This window comes from Cervus elaphus, chromosome 27 (genome assembly GCF_910594005.1).
Source record: "Cervus elaphus chromosome 27, mCerEla1.1, whole genome shotgun sequence".
NCBI classification, from domain to species: domain Eukaryota; kingdom Metazoa; phylum Chordata; class Mammalia; order Artiodactyla; family Cervidae; genus Cervus; species Cervus elaphus.
The window spans coordinates 7458125-7479465 of NC_057841.1; the positions used below are offsets into that span (position 1 = coordinate 7458125).

Genomic DNA, 21341 nt, shown 5'->3' on the forward strand with positions numbered 1-21341 from the left:
CCAGTGCATGAAAGTGAAAAGTGAAAGTGAAGCCGCTCAGTCGTGCCCGACTCTTTGTAACCCCATGGACTGCAGCCCACCAGGCTCCTCCGTCCATGGGATTTTCCCACTGGAGTGGGGTGCCATCACCTTTTCCGGCTATGCACCTAGATACATAAAAGCTCATGACTGTTGATCATCTGATCAGTGGACTACCACTGACATTAATCCACAATCTCTCTCTTTATATCATTTAAGCTTTATTTATACCAAATCATATTTTGTTTGATACTAATTTTGTTCACAGACTAGATTATCTTGCCTAAGATGATGAAATACAGGAACTGCATAAAAACGTAAATTCTTGCACAGAATTTAATGAATTTAACTTTGCTCTAAGACCTACATTTTCCCGAAAATTCTCATAAGCAGTGTTTTCTTTTTAGTTAACAAAATCATAATTTCCCTTCATTATAACATCAAGCCTAAAAAGAATTTAAAAGCTGGCAGACTTTTGTTTTAATCAGAAGGTGAAAGCTGCCCAAAAGATGATCTGTGATGCAGACGACACAGCACTCCAGGCGCCCCACCCGACAGGTTCCCCGAGGAACAGTCCTCCTCGGCGAGGACTCGGATGCCAACACCCTCACTCACACACCACTTCCTCTCACCAGGAACATAATCTGAGCAGCAGGTTAAGGGACTGACAGAACTAGGATTTTAATTTCTCTGTGGGACATACTGGCCCACAGAGCAAAACAAACTTTGCAACAACTCCCCCTGCCCCACGCGAACAGCTATCTAACCGTGCAGACCACAACACTCCCCACCTGCAAGGTACCCAAGCAGGGGACTCTTACCTACGTCTGTTATGAGAATCGGTTCCTGCAAAGGAATGTCGGGGACTGGGACATTCGCCTTGCCCACACGAACCTTGGCAGGTTTACGCTGGTGCCTCATCTTTCTCAACTCCGTGTGTTTAAAGTGAGAGGCAACGTGAGTCTTCCTGTGGCCTGAGGTTCGGAACTTCTTGTCACAGTGAGGACAAGCAAAAGGTCTGACTCCTAAGCAAATGACAGTGGAATTATTCCAGACACATACATCTCAGTTAAGGTCAGCATAAAATTCTAGTATTGCAATATTGATTTGAATACTCAATTTGTCATTTCATGTTATATGTATGTATTATCTCATGGATATTATCAATTATTTCCCTTGTCTGCGTACAGTGCACTTCATAGATGTGAAGGCACATAATAAGAGCATTTTATGTATAAAAGAGCCTTTACTATTTTCAGGAGAAAGCCTACAACGGTAAACGGGGTGTTCAAACCACCAGAAGTCCTTCAGACACTGAGACGCTAAGGGTCTCCTCTCACGTGGCCCCCCACCTGTGACCGCAGTCACGGCACAGCCCCAGGCCTGAGGCCGGCATTCCACATGCTCGGGCCTCAACAGCACCTAGCCGGCCCCGCGCCGAGCAATCCAGCAGCAGGTGCTGGCGTCAGAGGCACGCGACCCTGGTCTGCGTCTGAACCCGCTGCCACGGCGGCTCCCTCCTCACTCCTAAGAGGGCGGGAAAGGCTCCCTCCTTGGGCCGTGGGCTCCATGAGGACCCGCTCATGTGGAGGTGGCTCGGCCTACAGAAGGTCACGCGGCCCCGTGACCCTCACGGGCACGAGCCCCCGTGCCCCACTGTCCCCACGCACCTGTGTGCAGGCGAATGTGCACCTTGAGGCTCCCCGAGGTGGAGAAGCTCTTCATGCAGTACTGGCACTTGAAGGCCTTGATGCCCGTGTGCGTCTTGATGTGGGCGGTCAGCGTGCTCTTCACGGCGAAGGCCCGGAAGCACTGGGGGCACTTGAAGGGCTTCTCATGGGTGTGGATGCGGATATGGCGCACCAGGTCGCTGGGCTTGCGGAACTCCTTGGTGCAGTAGGGGCACACATGCCAGCGCACGCCGTTCTCCTCACGGATCGACCCTGGGGAGGGCGACAGACGGGCCCAGCCTGGCTCAGAACCGTGCTAAGCCAAGCGCGGACATCCTGCTGGGGGTCGGGGGACACTCAGACCATACGCCACACCTCTGTGTGCTTTCTGCCACGGCAGAGGGTATGTGCAGTCAACTGTGGGGAAGGCAGAAATCTCCACAATAACTGAAATTTGACTGACACCCTGCTGGCGGCCGGGGGGACACTCAGACCACACGCCACACTCTGTGTGCTTTCTGCCACGGCAGAGAGTATGTGCGATCAACTACGGGGAAGGCGGAAATCTCCATAATAACTGAAACGAATGACGACTATGACTGAATCCTGCAGACAATCCTAAGAGGCTCAGGAAGACACAAATCACTGGCTGAGAGACAGAACTCTAACGAGACAGGTGCTATAGCATAAATCAAGAATGGGCAGTACAGACTCATCTGCTGGAAATGCAAAGAACAGCAGATCTCATCCAAAGGCTACAAAATTAACTCAAGGAACAAGAAGAGAAGGAGCGAAGAAGTTATAGTATAAGTCTTGTCTGAGCCAATCTGTTGTCACTAATAAAAAAATACAAATAAAAAAATAAAAATACTAATAAAAATGCAAATAAAATGACTAGGAAATGCTAAGTTCTCATGTTATAGAAAGGAACTAGACAGTTAAAACAAAGTTAAAACTCATTTGAATGAGTTCATGATTCATGAACAAATATAGAAAATTCTTCAAATACAAAAAAACTCTAAACACTTTTATTCAACCTTGAACCAGGCTTAAAACTATTTCCACCAGAAGAAAAATCACAAGTAGAATTTGTCGAAATATAATAAGTAAAATAATATCTAAACTGGCAAATTTCTAATTTGACAGAATCATCTTTTAAAATTTCAATTAGATTTATTCATCAGAAATGAAACAGATGCCTACAATAAGAATCCACTTGAAATGAAAAAGGTTTGGGCCACGTTGAGGAAATTCATCAGAAAATTTTCACTGTTTATTGAACTGTGTCTGTACACACATTATTTTATTAGGGGAAGAGAAAAAGTTGTTTCCTTCTCTTTGATATCAGTAAATACAAGGAATTTTCTTTATGCGCAAGTGAATTTGCAAGGAGAGAAAATGTATATTCCTGAAAATAATCCTCTTTGCAGGAATAACACAGGAAAGGAGGTTAAGTAAAAGAATCCAAAATAATATTTTTTCTGAAAACAAGAACAAAGAAGAACATACACAAACCATGGCAGGTGGCGGGGAGAAGAGCAGGAAACAAGCGAAATATGTTTTTAAAATGAGAAAAAGATATTTATTTTATGGTGATATTTCTCATATTGAGAAAATCTAAAACTTAAGACTGCTTAAATAGACAAAAACTAATTTAGAAAAGTGCAATAATTAACTAAATGTCTTACCATGACAAATCAGAAAAGCAAGGAACAAAAAGGAAGTCTCTGTTAGCTAAAGTCTGGAAATCACCTCCCTCAGATTTTTTTTTCAAGCAAAAATGAAAATATATCTTTAATTATGTAAGATGATGTAATAATTCCTAATTATTTCTAGGAATAAAGGAGAACAGAGACACAGACTGGCAGCTGGAGCTTTGAGCCTGACGCTCTCCAAATGCACCCTGCAAGTATTTTGCTTGGCCCAGGCAGTGTTAGAAAGAGAAAACTGAATCCAGATTTCTGACCCTGTGACAAAATGTAAGATCCGGAAAACCAGTTCTTCATTCCCACATGGCAATCCTTCCTGGAGTTGGGCAATAGCTTTTCTCTTCAAACACATCAATAAATTTTAAAAGAAAAAAATATATATAGTCATCCTCAAGATGAAAAGGCATTTACTAAAATTCAACATCTAGTTTTAAGTTTTAAAAAAACTGCCTAAAAACAGGAGGAGGTGAATAAAATCTATCAATAAAATGTTTGACTTATTAGGAAAATACGAAAAGCAGTCCTACTAAATTAGGTCAGGAAAAAGTTCACTATCACACTACCATTAATTTCTCACGTTTGACAGATGCTAGCCAATGTAACTAGTTAAGATACAAGAACACACAGTATACAGGAAAAGGTAAAATTATTGTTTACAAATGATATGGCTATATACCTAAAAAACTAAAACTCAGAAAAAGGCCCACATTTTAATCTATGGAAATCAATATCCTTCCTATCTACAGTCAAAATCCAGAAGAAAATTTTAAACTATTACTAAAATATGGAAGAAAAGAAAAGAAGATCTAAGTAAGTGGAAATGCATACCCTATTCTTTTTTAATTTTTTTTTTACTGAATGATTCTTTAAGTTATATAATGCTTTACAATTTTCATAAGTTTCACATACATGATTCCATATAATCCCATACTAACCCTATTCTTCGGTACAAAGACAAAAAGTTACAGAGGCATCAGTTCACTCTGATTAAGTCACTTACATAGAAATACCAGGGCTTCCCAGGTGGTGCTAGAGGTAAAGAGCCTGCCTGCCAATGAGGAGATCCAAGGGAAGTGGGTTCCACCCCTGGGTTGGGAAGACCCCCCAGGGGAGGGCAGGGCGACCCGCTCCAGCGTTCTCGCTCGGAGAATCCCCTGGACAGAGGGGCCTGGTGGGCTATGGACCACAGGGTCTCAAAGAGTCAGACACAACTAACGCGACTTAGCACAGTACATACAAATACCAATAGGAGTTTTTCAGAACTAGTTCTGGAAGTTTAGTAGATGTTTTTAAGTACATATGAAAAAAAAATACATGGGAAAATAGTTTTTTAAAAAAAACAAAAAACTTTAAAACAAGTGAAGTGAGAAAGGACCAGATGTCCTAGTTATAAAGCACACGATAAAGCTAAAACCATTTGGTATTACAACACATGAATAAAAAGACAGATTACTGGAATAAAGTCCAGAAAAGACCCACACAGGTTTGAGAGTGTAATATACGATGAAGGTGACCCTGCATTTCAGCAGGGCAAAAGCGACTTACTCAACAAATGGAGTCTGGGGAGCTGAGTGCCCATCGGCAACAAAAAATAAAACTAAGTCAGAGATTTGGTTTAAAATACACAAGTATACAGATGGTAAATGGGTATATGGTGGTGATCATTTTATAATGTAAAAAAAAAAAAATCTAAGTGTAAAAGTGTTAGGTAAAAGGCACTTTTTTCATACTGTCAGTGTTGAAGTCTAACTGTTAACCAAATCCAAAAGTCATAAATCACTGACAAATTTGGCTATATAAAAATAAAACCTATCTCTCCCTCCTGCTGTATGAAAACAAAAAATACTTCTCCCTTTTAACTCAAAAGCCAAGCAAACTAGAGAAGAACACATGCTACAGAGAATACTGTTCAGGCATCTTGCACATGTAAGACACCATGGCAAGACAGTAAAAATCACACAGATATAGCATGGCAACATCTCACTAAGAACAATAATATATAATACATAATAACATGCCTGTGCTTGCTGGGAGACACAAGACCATCGTGGGGCAGCGGCCTGGAGGGCGGACGGGGCGCACGGAGCCCGGCAGGAGCAGAAAGGTGCGTGCCCCACCGCCCACCAGTGTGTGCCATGAGCAGTTCCACCTAGTCTCAGAAAAACTTAAAAACACATGTATCTATTACATACTTACTATCCGTCAGGCACTATTGGATTCTCTTTTATTTATCCTATCACTGGCCCTTTTACAGATGAGAAAGTCGAAAGGTTAACTGACTTCATTAGAACTTCATAATGAAGATGGTTGGATGGCATCATCGACTCAATGGACATGAGTTTGAACAAACTCCAGGAGATGGTGATGGACAGGGAAGCCTGGCGTGCTGCAGTCCATGGGGTCGCAAAGAGTCACACACAACTTAACGACTGAACAACAACAAGTAATGATTTACATGGCACAAGTGTTATGATAAATATAAAAGTATTTGTTAAATATTTAACTCAAACATAAAATACTTCTTAAAATAACAAAGCAAATTCTACTAAAAATATTCATTCTCGCAAAACTGAGTAAATCACAGTGATGGCTTTAGATGGCTGCATATGTTCAACTTGGAAATGTAATTAAGGTTAATTATCAGCTGTTAAGAAAATGTTATGACTTATGAGACAAGAATAGTTTGCTCAAGGTCTTCTTAGGGTACCAGATGGTATCAACTACCCTTGAAGAAGTGTTTTTGTTTTCAGAAATGATCATTACATTAAAAGTATACTGGGGTTCCTGTAAGAGGAGGGACTTCTTTTAATCAAAAGGACTGTCTTTATATATAGACATGCCCCCAGTAATTTTCTCATCACAACATCAGAGATGATTAAAACCAAAAAAGCTTGCTCCAACCTATATTAAGGATCACGTTTAATCTAAAATTTACTAGAACTACATAAACTTGCTCAGTACTCTAAATATTTAATGTAGTCAAGTATTTCAAAAATTAAAATTTGCATAATCTTTACAAACTCTTTAAGTACAACATTCTATATTAAAATAATGTACAACAGAGTTAACTGCAGTTCCATTCTGGAATCTCCATATCTTTATAAACTCGGTAAGTACAACACCCCACATTAAAATAATGTACAATAGGGTTAACTGCAGTTCCATTTTGAAATCTTCAGCTGATGCTCATTGCAGAAGAGAAAGCTGTTTCTAACCCTGAAGACGGAGGACAACGTGGGATGAAGTCTCCCCTTCAGCACGTCCTGGAGGCCAGCCTGGCCTGCCCTCAGCCACGTCCGAGCATCTCCGGACGTTCACGACAACATGCAGCAACTTGTTTCACAGGGACCGTGGGCTTTCATCACTTTATCAGGTGTACGAAAAGGAAGTGTTCAAGAATGCACGGCTAACATGGGACCTTCAAGGCCACCACACAGCTGACAAAAATGTGTGGCAATGGCCCTTATTTCCTTCTTGCCTCTCCAGATCCCAGGAAAACCCAGACAATAAACTGTTTGGGTTCCATCATCCTGTTTTTCACTTGGGGAGGAAGGGTCAGATCAAAAGAGGAGGGAGAAGAAGGAGAGTAGGGCCAAGATGTTTTGTGGGCTGAAATTCAAAGATTTCACAACCACATGTTAGCAATGAGACAATACACTCTGAGAAAGAAGTGTTAACACAGATCACAGGGTTAGTCCATGCCTCCCAAGAACAGTTAGTGCATTAAGCAAACATTTTTATAGGACCACTTCTCCCAGAAGGCAGGGATCTATCTTAACCATGAAAGACACAGTAAGGCCTGCTCCGGCATGGTGAGCCATACCGAGCCCCGTGGGATGTTCGGAAACGCACAGAACGCATTCCAGCTGCACGAGTGACCCAGGGGACCAGGGGTCCTGCTTGTCTTCGGCACTGAGGAAGGAAGACCCCTGCTCCTACGAGGCAGCGACGTGAGCTGGCCTCCAACAACCACTCGAGTCCCCCAGAGAACGAAAGGAGAGCGAGGAAGGAGACACGTGTGATGCAGTCACATCTGTGGGAACACATGCCGCTCAGCAGACACGAGAGTGCTGAGGGGACAGCAGGTGCCCAGCTTCACCATGACATGTGCTTGTGTCCAGAAGCCCGGAAGGAAAGGCAGAAACGCAGGTGGGGTGGGCTTCCGAGGGCCAGGAGCCGGGGAACAGACGGCGCCATTGGGAAAGGGCCAAGGGGGGCGCGGGGGGGCTTCAGGAGCATCAGGTGGGGGCAACGGGGTACAACGGGGCAGACACTGGCGGGAAGGGCTGGCAGGAAGGAGGGTTCAATCATGGGACATCGGCCGCCCGCGGAAAAGGGGCAAGTCCAACAAGGCTCACCACAAATAAATGCTATTGGATCGAGACGATCGGGGCCTTCAACAACACATCCCCTTCAGAAGGAAAAAGGAGGGCACGACTCTTAAATAGCAACTGACCACCCAAATGTCGGAACCTTAAGGCATGTTAAAATTACCTGGTAGGAACGGTGATTTCTTCTTTATAATCTTTTTCTCCTTTTTCTCCAGCTTCTCTGGGCTTTCCTGCTCTTTCTCTTGCTCTGTGTCTGTAGGGTCAGCTGGCTCACTTGAAACGCTCGTAGCGTCTGGGGTCTGGCCCTGAGCTGCTGCGGCCTTGGTGTGGCTGGGGTCGCTCGGATGCGCTGCAACTGGAATTGAAGACAGCCCACTGTTTTCTAAGGCTTGCTGAGACAGAACAGAACTAGGAGGTTAGGAGGGGTGACGCCCGCACCTGCCCACCAAAGTCAATCACAAAGACACGAGCAAGCCTGACCTGCGGAATTCTGACTCAACCCCACCAGGAGGAAAGCCTCCATCGCCAAGCAGTCCTCTATTAACATAAGCGAAACGTCCAGCTCTGGAGGTGGAAACGTCCCTTTTGAAATCTGACATCTTACCCCTACCCAAAATCTGGCATGGCAAGCATTTGCGTTCCAAAATTAAAGGGGATTAAAATTAATTACACTGCCTGGTAGAATTGTTGCATCAGACAACGCTGGTTGTCTACAGCACATCTGGGAATCACTGTTAAGACACGAGAGGGGCTTCGCCCTCAGGACACCAGCTGTCACGGGGCCCTGACAGCCTGACTCTTCACCCCCCAGCCAATTTGTCACCACGAAGGTGGAGCGCACAGGTCAGCGTTCACCATCAGCAAGGAAACGGAGGGGCGCGGGGGTGAGGGCCGCGGCCGTGGAATGGGCCTGGGGGAGAACGAGAGGCCCCGTGCGCCCTCCTCCGCCAGCTCCATGCAAGCAGAGATGCTCACACATGGTCAGAACACGCGGCGCTGTCTCCAAGGAGCTCGGGCAAGAATCAAATAGTCCTCACCCTCTGTCACCAGGGACAGATACAAGGAAGCCCTGAAAAGCCTGTTCTTTTCCAGGAAACTCACTTACAGAGAAAAAAGTTAGGTTTTTTAAACTTTTTGTTTATAGATTAATAAATCATTTCAAAATCTGCACTTTCCATAAGTAATCAAATAAGCATGCTTTGTTCCAATATAATCGTTTCAGTTAGGACACATCTTTCGTGAAGACGTCTTTACTGCGACAAGCCCTGAACACTGACTCCCAGCGGTGACCCTGGCCCTGGCGGACACGGACAGCAGGGGCAGCGCGTCTCACCTGCAGGATGTCCTGGTTGATGCCCACAGTGATGCTCAGCTGCTGGGCGGCCTGGGGCGGCTGGCTGGCCTCCACCGGCCCCGGCTCCGACAGCTCCAGCAACTGCTGGATGACGTCGGTCACCACCTGCGAGCTCTGCTGACCGGGAGCCGACGGGACCTGGGCGTCGGTCTGCTGGAGAGGTAAAGTCTGAAACAACGTGGCCTGAAACACACCGATGTTTCATTAAAAATGGTAAACAAGTACGCTAATTCGTACACCAATTTTTTTAAAAAAAGAAACTAGCATTATCTTCATTATGAGCATGAAAATCTAACAATATTCCAAATATGCCTCACTGACTTTTTAAGTTAGACCAAAACTGGCTCTTAAAAAAACGTATTCAATGAATTTTTCTGTAACTCTTTTAAAGTCTTTTACATGGTAGTAGAGACTATCACTTCAAGATGAGGGATTAAGCACACAAACCTCATCCCCCTGTTGGTCACTAAAATGAAGGAGAAAAAAGTTACCAAATAGAGAAAATAAGAAAGAAATCACTGTGGTCTAAAAGTTTTTTTGGTTCCTAAAAAATAGGGGCATTGGAGGAATAATAGGTCTGTAAAGCCACAGCCAAGAGTATGTAAGGGGAGAGCTGATCTGATTCCTCAGAAACCCAGAAATCTGAAAAACACACACATAAGACGTGGGGTCAGAGAACCTGCAAGACACTGTCATGGCAGATATCAGGACAAACCCCTGCATGACATTCTCAGTGTTTTATTGAGAATGTAGATTTTTTTTAATGACTTGGATTATCATTCCAGGTAATTCACTCCACCTACATGGCTGGATTTGCATACTGCCAAAAGAAAAGGGAAAAAAACTCTAACATTTGCTTGATTTATATATTGAAAATTTTATTTAAAACTACTCAGTCAAAAATAAAATTGAAGACCTAATTACAAGACTGATTACTCTCCAGTTTTAGAACTTCTTCACAACACTTTCCCTAATCAAGAGTAAGCTGAGGACTCATCCCAAGCCACAAATATTGTGAGAAAGGAAAAAGCCAACCCTAAACGGGAGCCCCACGCTTGCAGACTAAATACCAACTGGGCCTGCGCTGTCCGCACTAAGAGGCAGCTGCCGACCTGACACCAGCTACTGGCTGGCTGCACTCATGAGGCCCCTCTGCACTCATGAGACTAGTCTGCTGCGGTCAGGACACCACGCTCCACACTTAGACGCCGCCAGGCAGCTCAGCTGAGAGGGCAGGAGAAGAAGCAGACGGAGGCTGAGCTACCACAGTCTACAGGAAGGAGTCAAGTGGGCGTGCTGAGTCACAACCTTAACTGCATGTTAAACTGGAAAATACAACTTAGTTTCCCAAAAGTGCAAGGTTTCAGGAGAAAGAATCACCATCACATCAGACCCGGGGAAATATCACTTTAAAAAGAGAAGTGATTCTTCAATGATAACACAAGCATAAAGAATATTCAATAATCATCATCAGTTAACATTGACTGTAGGAATTACAACTTCATAACAGTGATGACGTTTGACCTTATTTCTAACTGGTTCAGATGACACCCCATAAATCAGAATCACATAAAAATTATTTTAAAGTTTCCAAAAATTTGATTTTCTCTAATTAAGCAAACAAATTAAGTAGGACCCATACTTCCATAGCGGAAACTTTCATAGCACCTTTATGATACTACTATTCAATTTTAAAGGTCATAATTAAGATGACAGATTTTGGTAAAAGAATATCTTCTGTCAATCAGCTGGCCAAGCTTACCGTTAAGACGTGAGCAGTCTCTGTAGCGCCTGCTGAATTCTGTGGTCCACCCATATGCATCTTGCTGATGTGAGTGTTCAAGCTACCTAAACTTTTAAATACACAACTACACTCTGTACAATTATAGGTAGGGCCATTCTTGACCTTAAAGAACAAAAAAGAAAAAACAATGTTTCACAATTAATTGTTAGATTAAAATATTTAAATGATGGCAAATTATAACTAACCATTCAATTAAAATGACAGAAATAACATAACTCTTCATTATACCTTTTAAGTTAGAAAGGTCTAGAATCAATGACCTGACTCTGTAATCAATATTTTCAGTCTGGGATTAATTGAAATTTCAGTCTTTTCTATAAATCAGAACTGGCTCGGGAGTGAAAAACCACAATTTTCAGTTACGGTGCTCTAGTTAAAAAAAAAAGTCTGACCTGTTCTCGATTTCTTAAATGGTTAGCGTTCAATAAAATGGTTTAACTGTTCAACAACCAAGGCCAAACAGTTAGACTTTTACTCTGAGTCTTAAACACCCAAGTCAGGAGGGCAGCCGCCAGTTCCAACAGTCACGTCACATCATTGACCACTTTCTAAAACTCTGACGGAGCAGAAGTGGAGCATGGAGCAGTGATGGGAACAGGGGCCGGCATGGAGGCGGCGCCCGCCGGCCCTCGCCCGGCCCTCAGGCCCCACACCAGCCCTGTCAGCTGTGCCTGCCAGCCCTGCGCTCAGGGGAGACTCCATCCTCCCAGCACCTCGAGAAGAGCAAGTCCAGGCTTTAGGCTCGCCACAGGATTAGATAACACTCCAAGCAACCTTTAGGGGTTGTTCCCGGAACACCAGAGTCGGTCCCACTACAGGCCCCGGGGGTCTCTGGCCGGGGGCGGGCGGCCCTGGCCTTCCCTGCAGGGCTCCCGTAAGCCGGGCGGTGCTCGGCCTCCTTTCCCGGTGCTGTGTGTGCAGACACAGACCCTCGGCGATCGCCTCCACACGGAGCGGCTCCAGGAGGCTCCGACGCGGGCCAAAAGGCACCCTCACCAGTGCTCTCCCCAGGGCCCCTGGGTCTTCCACAGTGAACAGTCTTCAAAAGCAGCTTCACTGCATGAGTTCTCAGTCTGCTTGTAAACTATCAGAACTGTGTAAGTTTTTCTTCATTTTACTGTTACGTAAGGATTTACTGTTACCTAAGGATTTACCAAGGGAAAAATTAAAAGACATACACCTGCTTTTAGGACTGTGATATTTTTCATCCTCCAAAGCAATTACATAAAATAAATGATCCATGGTAAGAGTTTTGTGTTGCTTAAATACGTCTTCATCTCCAACTAGACTAAATAAGACACCAAATCACGACAGTTAACAAGAGCAAACATGAATGGGATGAAGAGAGCTACCTCCAGAGGCTGACAAATCAGTATTATCTGGAGACAACAGAACACTGGAACATGAGTTTGGCTGAAATGATCAGTTAATGTGCAGTATGGAGGGAAATCCACTGGCCAGGACTCTGCTGGCAGAAAAGCTGAGTGGGGATGCACACGAGGGCAGCAATACCAGCACAGAAAAACACTGCCTCCTCAGTTCATCTCTTGTCTCTCAGCTCCTTACACTTGGAAGCGTCCGTGTTTCAGGTTCACTAAAGGCATGACGTGACACAGATTGATAGACCATAACCAGCAACAGTATTATGATTATTTTCAAATGTTTATTCATCAAAGCTATAATATTGTTGGTAAAAAGACAAAAAATAGTATTTTATATTTCCATACAAGCCAAAAAGGTTCATATGTTATATATATATATAGACATATATTATTCATGTGTATGTATGTACTTGTGCATATATATACATATGTATGTATTTTGGGGAGCTTCTTAGGTGGCTCAGTGGTAAAGAATCTACCTGCAATGCAGGAGAAGTGGGTTCAATCCTTGGATAGGGAAAATCCCCTGGAGGAGGGCATGGCAACCCACTCCAGTATTCTTGCCTGGAGAATCCCATGTGAGGAGCCTGGCGGGCCAGTCCATGGGGTTGCAAAAAGCCGGACCTGACTGAGCCTGCACTGCACACACGTACTTTTTTAAACAGGGTTTGCTCCGCACAAACCCTTCATCTACATTTAGCAAGTGGCTCACCCTTCACTCCGGGGGCCTGTGACGTCTGCACCCCCGTGAGGACCTCCCCGCTCCACCCCAGCCCACCACACGCCTACAGCCCGGGGACATGCTCACCTCGGAGTGAACCCTCTGCACGTGGGACTGGAGGTTCCCTTTCTGAGAAAAGGCGGCGGGACAGAAGGCACAGGCGTGGGGCTTCTCACCCGTATGCTTAATCATGTGAGTCTGCAGCGCTCCTTTCTGGTTAAAAGCTTTTCCACATTCGCTACACTTAAATGGCCTTTCACCTGGAGAGGGAGAAAGATGATCAAAATAAGATTCTGCACTGTGTGAGCACCTGATGGGTTAAGAGAAATACTTCTTAAGTTACCCAAACTCAAGACCGCACATCTGCCCCCTCCAGGCAGAACGCCTCCCTGTGGCCGCAGACCCACACTCCCACCGCCTCCTCAACATCGCAAAGGAGCACCGCGGGCCCCAGCAAGCGGTGGGAAAGCCGAGACCCCGGTCCAGGCCGGCCGGCTCCAGGGCACAGTCTGGCCCCGAGGCCCCGTCAGGGGTCCTCCAGGAGCCAGTGCGCCCCACACCTGTGTGTATCCGGACATGTCGTGTCAGCTGGCTCGGCTTCTGGAACGTCTTTCCGCAGTGCGGGCAGGAGTATGTGAAGCTGCTCCTGTCGATGTTCCTGTTGTACGACCTGGTGCCGGCCACCCTGGGATCCCGGAGGGAAAGCACGCGGTAAGTGGGGGTCCCTGTGTCCCCACTGCTTCAAAACCAGAGACAGCTTTAAGGAGAGATCAAGCGCACACACAGGAGCGAGGAGGCTCCCGCCTCCCCGGTCCGCAGCTGCCGCCCTGCGCCCTGGCTCTCCCTGCTCCAGCCCCCACAAGCAGCCTCGCCGCATCCTGAAGGCTGGGCAGGAACCTCCAGCCTAGGCTTTCTCATCTGCAAAACGGAGACCACAGCAGTATCCTGGCCTGAAGGGTGGTCTGTTAACGATTAAATCAAGTTTTAATTATCTGTTTGCAGACACATGAAGCAGTGTTGGATACGTGCAAGCTCCAGTTAGTACAAATAAACCAACTCACTAAAAAGGATGCTACTCTGGCCCTGTGAGTTCACTCTACACACCTTCTTACCTGCCCGTTAAAAGTGTACTGCCAATACCTTGTTATACAGCTGTTACTGTAATACAGCTAAAAACTTCCACCCTCAGTCTGATGTTTCATTTTTCACCTTATCTGCCTTACTGCAGACACGACACGGAACACAGGTTATAAAAGCCATCCCAGTACCACACTCCCGAGTCGCCCTGCTCCTGTTCCTAAAGCAGCGTGCCAATTTTTCATACATGGTGTAATCTTCTTTAGCTGGGAAAGGCTCCCCACCTGATCTTGTAATGTGTCTTCATGTGCTCCTTGAGCTGTGAGGACGTCTCGAACTCCTTCCTGCAGGCCTTGCAGGTGTGACTGCGGCTCCCAGCCAGCTCCTGGCGGTGCTCCTCCATGTGGATGGCCAGCTGGCTCTGCAGGGTGAACTCATCCCCGCACTCGGAGCAGATGAGGTTCTAAGGGGGAGAGGCCACCCGTGAGCACGCGGACGCGCCGGAGCATGGCTGCTTAAACCGCTGACGCACAGAGTGCGCCCTCCTGGGGAACAAACACTGCCTTGCCTCTCAAAAGATACACCGTGGGGTCCAAACACGAGGATACAAGAAATCACTTCTTTGTTGACAGAAACACAGGGAAAATGATGAGAGAACACCACAGCTTTTGAGCAAAGTGAGCTGCTTCAAACTGACTGCTGGGTAACAGCACTTTGTCCATCTACGCTGTGAAAACTCTGAAGCAGGACTTGGATGCCACAAAAAGGTCAGGAAAGAATTTAAATTAAGATGATAGTTTAATAGACTTCCTTAAAACAAGCTGACAGCTGGTAAGTTCTTAAATGGAAACACCTATCATTCTTTCCGTCTGGTTTATGTGGAAGGTCGATTATAGAACAGTCAGCGATTCCGTCCAGATGTGCCTGGCTGAGCACCTGTGGGGCTAACATAAGATACACACAGGATTTCAAAGGCTTACTGAAAAGAAGGCAAGGTGTAAAACAGCACAGTAACTTTTAATGTGCGACAACAACATTTTGGATATATTTTCATAAATAAAATTTATTTCATCTGTTTTATTTTGACTTCTGAAAATACAGCCACGGTAAATTTTAAATTACTCGTGTCTCAGTTAGGACAGCGCAGGTCCAGTGTTCCAAAGCTGGGCCTTGGTTCACGTTAAGGCTCCTAATCACTAGCCATGTGCACCTGAGTGTGCTGACCGCCCAAGGGGTGTGAAACAGTGGTGACAGCAACACCTGGCCTCACGGGGCACTCACGGGGCTGCCACAGTTAAGTCCAGAGATACACGTAGGATGCTGGGCAGCTCAGCACACAGAGGCAGTGCTCAGCAATGAACTGCCGACGCGGTACAAAGTGAGGCGCCCCATAATACAGCTATTTATTTAAAAGATCCAAACGTGGAAAAGAACGAGCATAACCTGTCAGTGAGCCCAAACTGCTAGTTCTAAACAAAGAATACAAAGCTATCTCTTCCCACCAGACTTTCTTCTAATTACTGCACCTGATGGTCTTGTGAATGCACAGAAACCTCACTGAATGAGGCCGCTCACTGACGCTAGTCAGCACATCCTTCGCGGAATGGATGAAGTTGAATGGGATACTTGGAGCAATCCAATGACTTCAACTTAAATAACTTTAAGTTAGTGTTAGTATCTAAAAATGCAAGGAAATAACGAACTGCTGTATTGGTAGTATCTTGCTGATAATAAAGAAATTTCTTTCTTACGAACTGTCAAAAAATTTTTAAAAACACCTCACAACAAAACTTGCTGCCCACCTCGAATGCAGCAGTAGGGCCACGTGTACCCTGACTCTGCAGGCAAAACACTCACCCTGCGCTGACAACTTACAGTCATGACGCAAACCATGACTTTTATCCCCCACTCCCAGCCCTGTTTATTTGCTCTGGCTCAGATCCACCCTCTTTTTTGCGCATTTTTTTTTTTTAACCAAATGAGCAGGTGAGTACATTTCAGGAGATATCTACATGGCTATTCCTCTGAAACTTGTCTGAACTTTCTGAGTAAACCCTGGCTTGTGTACAATTAGTTCACATGGTGAAAGCAGGATGGAGCACACACTGAACCACAACTGACATGGGCTATCGGACAGGAGGTTTTGTAGCTGCCGCGACGTCACCCCCGCCAACCCCAAGGGGCCTGGATGGGCCTCCCATCCCTCTGGGCCCCGGCAGCCTGGGTCCCGGGCACACCCCGGTGGCAGCGTGAGGCCTGGAGGGCAGCAGGCGGCCTGTCCACTGCACTGCGTTTCCTGCGGCCAGAGCTCCTGCTCATGCCTCCTGAAGAGGCAGGTGGCCCTGGGTGATGTCAGTGACTGCTGAGTGGCCAGCAGACCGTCAAGGAGACGTGTGCCTTTCTTACCAGTCCCCATCTGGCTTAAGATGAAATTTTTAAAGTCAGAGTATGCGACACGATAAACAGCAACCACCTTCAGGCTCCTTGCCTGTAACACCTGCCCTTTCTGCCCTCTCCCCGGGGCCACCGTGGCCCTTCTTTTGCGCCCCCCGGGGCGTCCCTCCCAGGCTGTCTCAGGAGCTCTCTGCCCTGCCCACAGGAATCTGTCTCAAGGTGCTGCTCAGTGTTCGGGAGACGCCCCAGCCGCCCCCGCAGACCCCACCCTCCTGAGCCCAGCACAGCCACCCCCACCCCCCGCCCCGGCCCTGGGCATGGTTTCCCTGGCTCACCGCAGGGCCAGCAGGCGCCCTATGCCGCGGATGCACGCAGAACCGGGGGAGTGGAGGCCCAACTCACAGGGCCCCCCGCCGCCAGGCTTCCCCGCACGGCTGCCGGCCTCGAGCACGTCACAGCACTGCAGCCCTCCGCCGACACCCAACTCCCCCCTCCCATCACACAGGTGTCCCCAAACCGAACCTGAATGCAGACCGCCACCCAGCTGACGGGCGCTGCGGGCACATCCCACACTCCCCTCCCACCCAACACACGCACATCAGTTCGAAGCAGTGATCCCAGCATTCCATTCACACGATCCCCGTGTATGTGTGTGTGCGCGCGCCCACGCGCGCCCCTGGTCAGCTCAGCCCCGGTCCCGAGGGCAGGCTTCCCGCAGCCCCCCAGCCCCTCACGGAGCAACGCGAGGCTGCGCTGGCCACGCCCAGCCCAAGGGCAACCCCACGGGCCAGGGCAGCGGATGCCACATAGCACCGTGGGGCCGAAACAGTACCCGAGACTCAGTGAGCTGAAGAGGACAGCACAGAACGCCAGCACTTGGCTGCCTTCGTGGGGCGCACAGGTCTGTGCGCGCACTGCCGCCCCCAGACAAGCTGCTCCTGGGAGAACTGAGGTCCGGGGCCGAAGGAGGCTTAACTCTCTACCCTTTTCTCTACTGTTTGAGTCTCACTATGTGAACTGACTCCCAGATATTTTAAAATACCATATTAAACACTTTCTGCCTTTTGAAAAGAACACATTGGCCATTTCTGGACAGTGCTACAGCTGTCCAGATGGTAGCCAGGCCTACAGTCTGCAGAAGGTACAGAGGGGCACACGCTTTCTAGAATACAAGGTGGCACTCTACAAAGAGCCTGAAGAAAAAAAAAAAAAAAAAGAGCCTGAAGAAGCCTTGTTAATTCAGTAAATCCAATTGCAGGAGTCTATTTCAGTGAAACGATGAAAGACACATGCGTTATCTGCATCGTTTATAGTACTGAAGGAGAACAAACAACTTAAATGTTAAAATAAAGGAAATGGTAGAAATATCATGACTCTATCTAGGTGCTGAAGGCTTTAGTAAAGTGGTTTAGAATAGCGATGTGGGGGAAACACTCATGGTTGACTCAGTGAACGAGGGAAAGAGGCATTCACAAATACGAAAGGAACAGAGCAGATGACATAATAGTATATAACTATATTTGCACTAAAAACACTATTCTTAAACAAACTATTATGGAAGTAGATGTACACCCCCCACACACAAAAAAAAGCCAGAAACAGCACAACTGACCCTTGAAAAGCATGGAAGCCTAGGGCCATCGACCCCACAGGTGAAAATCTGAGCATAACTTTACAGCAGGCCCTCCATGTCCACGGCTCCCCATCCTTGGTCCTGGAACCACCCAGTCCTGTCGGACGTGTTTACTTAAAAGTTCTACCCACGCTGCTCAAGGGTCAACTGTATATGCATTCTCTCCCACTGGTGTGACTATTGGTTCTTTTACTTTTGTTAATCTTCAGTTTCTAGCTTTTTCCAAAATGAAAATGTATTACTTATTTAATAAGATTTTAAAAGATAAAAAGAAATTATTTTATACAAAAAAATTAAAGACGTAAAAAGAGGACACAAACCTATACATGATGTACAAACTCAGTTTTCAGGATGCAGATTTTACACGTGCAATTAAATGTTTATGTTTTTCTGTCTCAGGAGAAAACCACACCAAATAGTTACCTGTAATCACCCCTGGGTAGCCGAATTAGAGGTGACTGCTATTTTCTCTTTGCTACATTTGCATGTTCCTGACTGTCTATGGTAACAGTGAGGGGTGATATTTTACACTTCACGCGCGCCCACCCAGCAGCAGGCAGGCCTCTCTGGGCAGCGTGCCCCCAACACTCTCTACTCCATCTCAAGACTGTCCCCTTTCAGACTATTACTGGGGGGCATAAACTGCTTTGTGTCTTCATGAATTTCCTCTCTTCTCCCAAATGCCCATGTGTCAGGGGATGCAGGAGCCAGGCAAGGAGACTCTACCATCTTCAGAGGCAGAAAGTTTACCTTTGGCCACTCAGAATTCTACAGAAGCTAACTTCTGTTAAGGAGAAAACAGGGGTCACCTCTGCCAGCCACTGTGGACGAACTTTGATCCTCCGAATACACCACACATTAAAAAGTCTCGCCCTAAGCTGCTGACACGACCCAAAAACAGATGCTTTACCAGGGACCTGGAGACTGGCTGAGGCGAGTTTCAAGATAATGGGCTCCATGACACCTATACAAAAGACTTTTGCTAACTAAAAGCCTCCTGACCCAAGATGAGATGCATTTTAAAAATCAGTGAACAAAGTATAGGCCGAAATAATTACCTCTTCCTTTTCATGCAGCATAACATGTGCTTTGAGACTAGCCACTCTGGAGAATTTCTTGTTACACACGGGACAAGTAGGATCCTCCCCATTGTGGGTACATTTGTGAAGGGTCAGGTTGAACTCAACATTAAAGGTTTGGGGGCACTGGTCGCATCGATGTGGCTAGGTGGAGAGAAAAGTCAAAAAGCTACTGAAACACAATCTTTCCACAATAAACGTCATTCAAACATTAGCAAGCACCACAATCCACAGATAAGCTTTAGAAGCAACTTCTGAAGTCCTTCTGGACCTGAAGTCAATAAATCCAAAATGGACACAGGAAAGCTCCTTACAGAATTTCTCAAAGCAGTATACAGAGACATCACATTTGCATAGAAAATTATTTCTAATGAGAAATGCTGCATATAAATCTAACAGAATGAAACCTCTATGAAAGCAAAAGTGAGAGACTTCAACTTATTGGGTGGGACTTTCCCCTTCTTTTTATGACAACTCCATTGCTGTAAACAAAATCACTTCCAACAAACTAACCATAAAACTCTCACTGGATTGTCACACGGCTGCCTAGCCCCACCTAAAATTCCCCAAATGGAAGGTGTTCTGCCACTTACTTGTACAAAGAAAATCCCTGGTATTTCTCTTGGAAATAAACAGACCCTAATGGGTCAGGATTTTCAGATTTTCCACCTGGGAGGTTAACGCCCAGTGGGTTCTGGTGTTAGCAACATATGGTCACAGCTACAACATCATCACTCGTGCCCAGAGTGAGGCTGGAGCTGCTCACACCCCGCCCTCCAGAAAAGGGCGCCCGGGCGCGAGTCCCATCCCAGAAGACTCACTGGCTCACGCTGCGCTAGCCCAGAGGGCTCGGCACTCACTCGCTTCACGGGGCTCAGCTGCCAAGTTCTAACCGCCCTGACACATCCCACCAGAGGCACTAGAGTTCAACCCCTGTGTACCAGAGGGATGCTGCCTGCGGAAACATGATCTAAAATACCTCAAATTCCTTAAGATGCAAGACCACTTGAGGGTAACACTGCCTGCCAGAGAAAAACACATCGAGACACGGGAAATTGAAAGAAAGTCATATTTTAAGATTATTTCTCTGTCCACTCACAAATAATTTCATTAGATTCACTAGACATGCTCTCACTTTCTCTCATCACCTAACCATGGCTAGAAATACTACAGCTAAAAACAAAACGTCAGAATCTTCATTTACATAATAAGCAATGTAGGAATAAGAAAGAATGCTGATTTGACAGTTCCTCCAGTTTCAACGCTCACATTTCCGACATCCTTCTTATAAATACATACCTTGTCATTTCGCTCGTGATCCCGCATGTGGCGTTGAAACTGGGACTCTTTTGGAAAAGATAGCAGACAGATTTCACATTTATGGAAGTTTGGAACTTGATAGTCATAATTAGTGTTCTCCGCATTCAATGTTAAAACTCCATCTATAAAATTGCATAAGTATAAACAATAAATACCAGTTGTTATTCTCAGCACATAAATGAAACTAAATTATCCTGTTACTGTTTCAAAACCAAATTATGTCAGATTTATGAGAAATTTCAGATGAAATTAATGATACCTTAAATTTCTTAAATGGACATGTTTTTACATTAGAAATGAGACATGCTGTGATGACTGAGACAGAGATGACTATGCCCAGGGTTTTTAGAAACCTGAAACTAAACTCCTGAGGCTTGATACCCACTCAGCAACATACAAAAGCCATCATATTTCTTAACCTTGCCTGCCAGCTCAATACTGTTTCTAAGTCACAACAAATCAGGAGGCACTTCTCCACTTAGTCACTGTGAGAGTTCATCAATAATCCAGTTTCTTAAATCACTCAGTAAACAAAATGCTAGTAGAAATATAAAAGCTAATTCACTAATTCAATCTACCTCTGAAAGCTGCTGCAAAGCAAGATGAAGTCAAGAGGTAAAAACTTCTGTTCTCTTTCACAGCTGTAGTTCATGAGGTTTTAAAGGACTGCAGTGCTACGGACAGCCCTCAGGCTCTACTGCATGCTTTCTATAAACCCATTTAGGTTAATAGCTATAAATTTAAAGCGTTTAGTCCCTCAGTCTTGTCCAACCCTTTGCAACCCCGTGGACTATAGTCCATTAGGCTCCTCTGTCCATGGGATTTCCCAGGCAAGAATAGTGGAATGGG

General features: G+C 45.8%; 1 protein-coding gene across 5 annotated transcripts in view; it reads right to left on the reverse strand.

Annotated features, from left to right (window-relative positions):
- Nucleotides 1-21341, reverse strand: part of ZNF236 (zinc finger protein 236) — a 69210-nt gene that overhangs the window by 38131 nt on the left and 9738 nt on the right. For all 5 annotated transcript variants that reach the window (XM_043889308.1, XM_043889307.1, XM_043889306.1 and 2 more), the window contains exons 2-11: nucleotides 20472-20614; nucleotides 19152-19316; nucleotides 14351-14529; nucleotides 13550-13674; nucleotides 13077-13249; nucleotides 10845-10988; nucleotides 9062-9265; nucleotides 7892-8120; nucleotides 1689-1961; nucleotides 840-1043 (exon numbers count right to left, since the gene is read on the reverse strand). In XM_043889308.1, coding sequence (XP_043745243.1) covers nucleotides 840-1043; nucleotides 1689-1961; nucleotides 7892-8120; nucleotides 9062-9265; nucleotides 10845-10988; nucleotides 13077-13249; nucleotides 13550-13674; nucleotides 14351-14529; nucleotides 19152-19316; nucleotides 20472-20614 — 1839 coding nt within the window. The remainder of the gene's footprint in view (nucleotides 1-839; nucleotides 1044-1688; nucleotides 1962-7891; nucleotides 8121-9061; nucleotides 9266-10844; nucleotides 10989-13076; nucleotides 13250-13549; nucleotides 13675-14350; nucleotides 14530-19151; nucleotides 19317-20471; nucleotides 20615-21341) is intronic.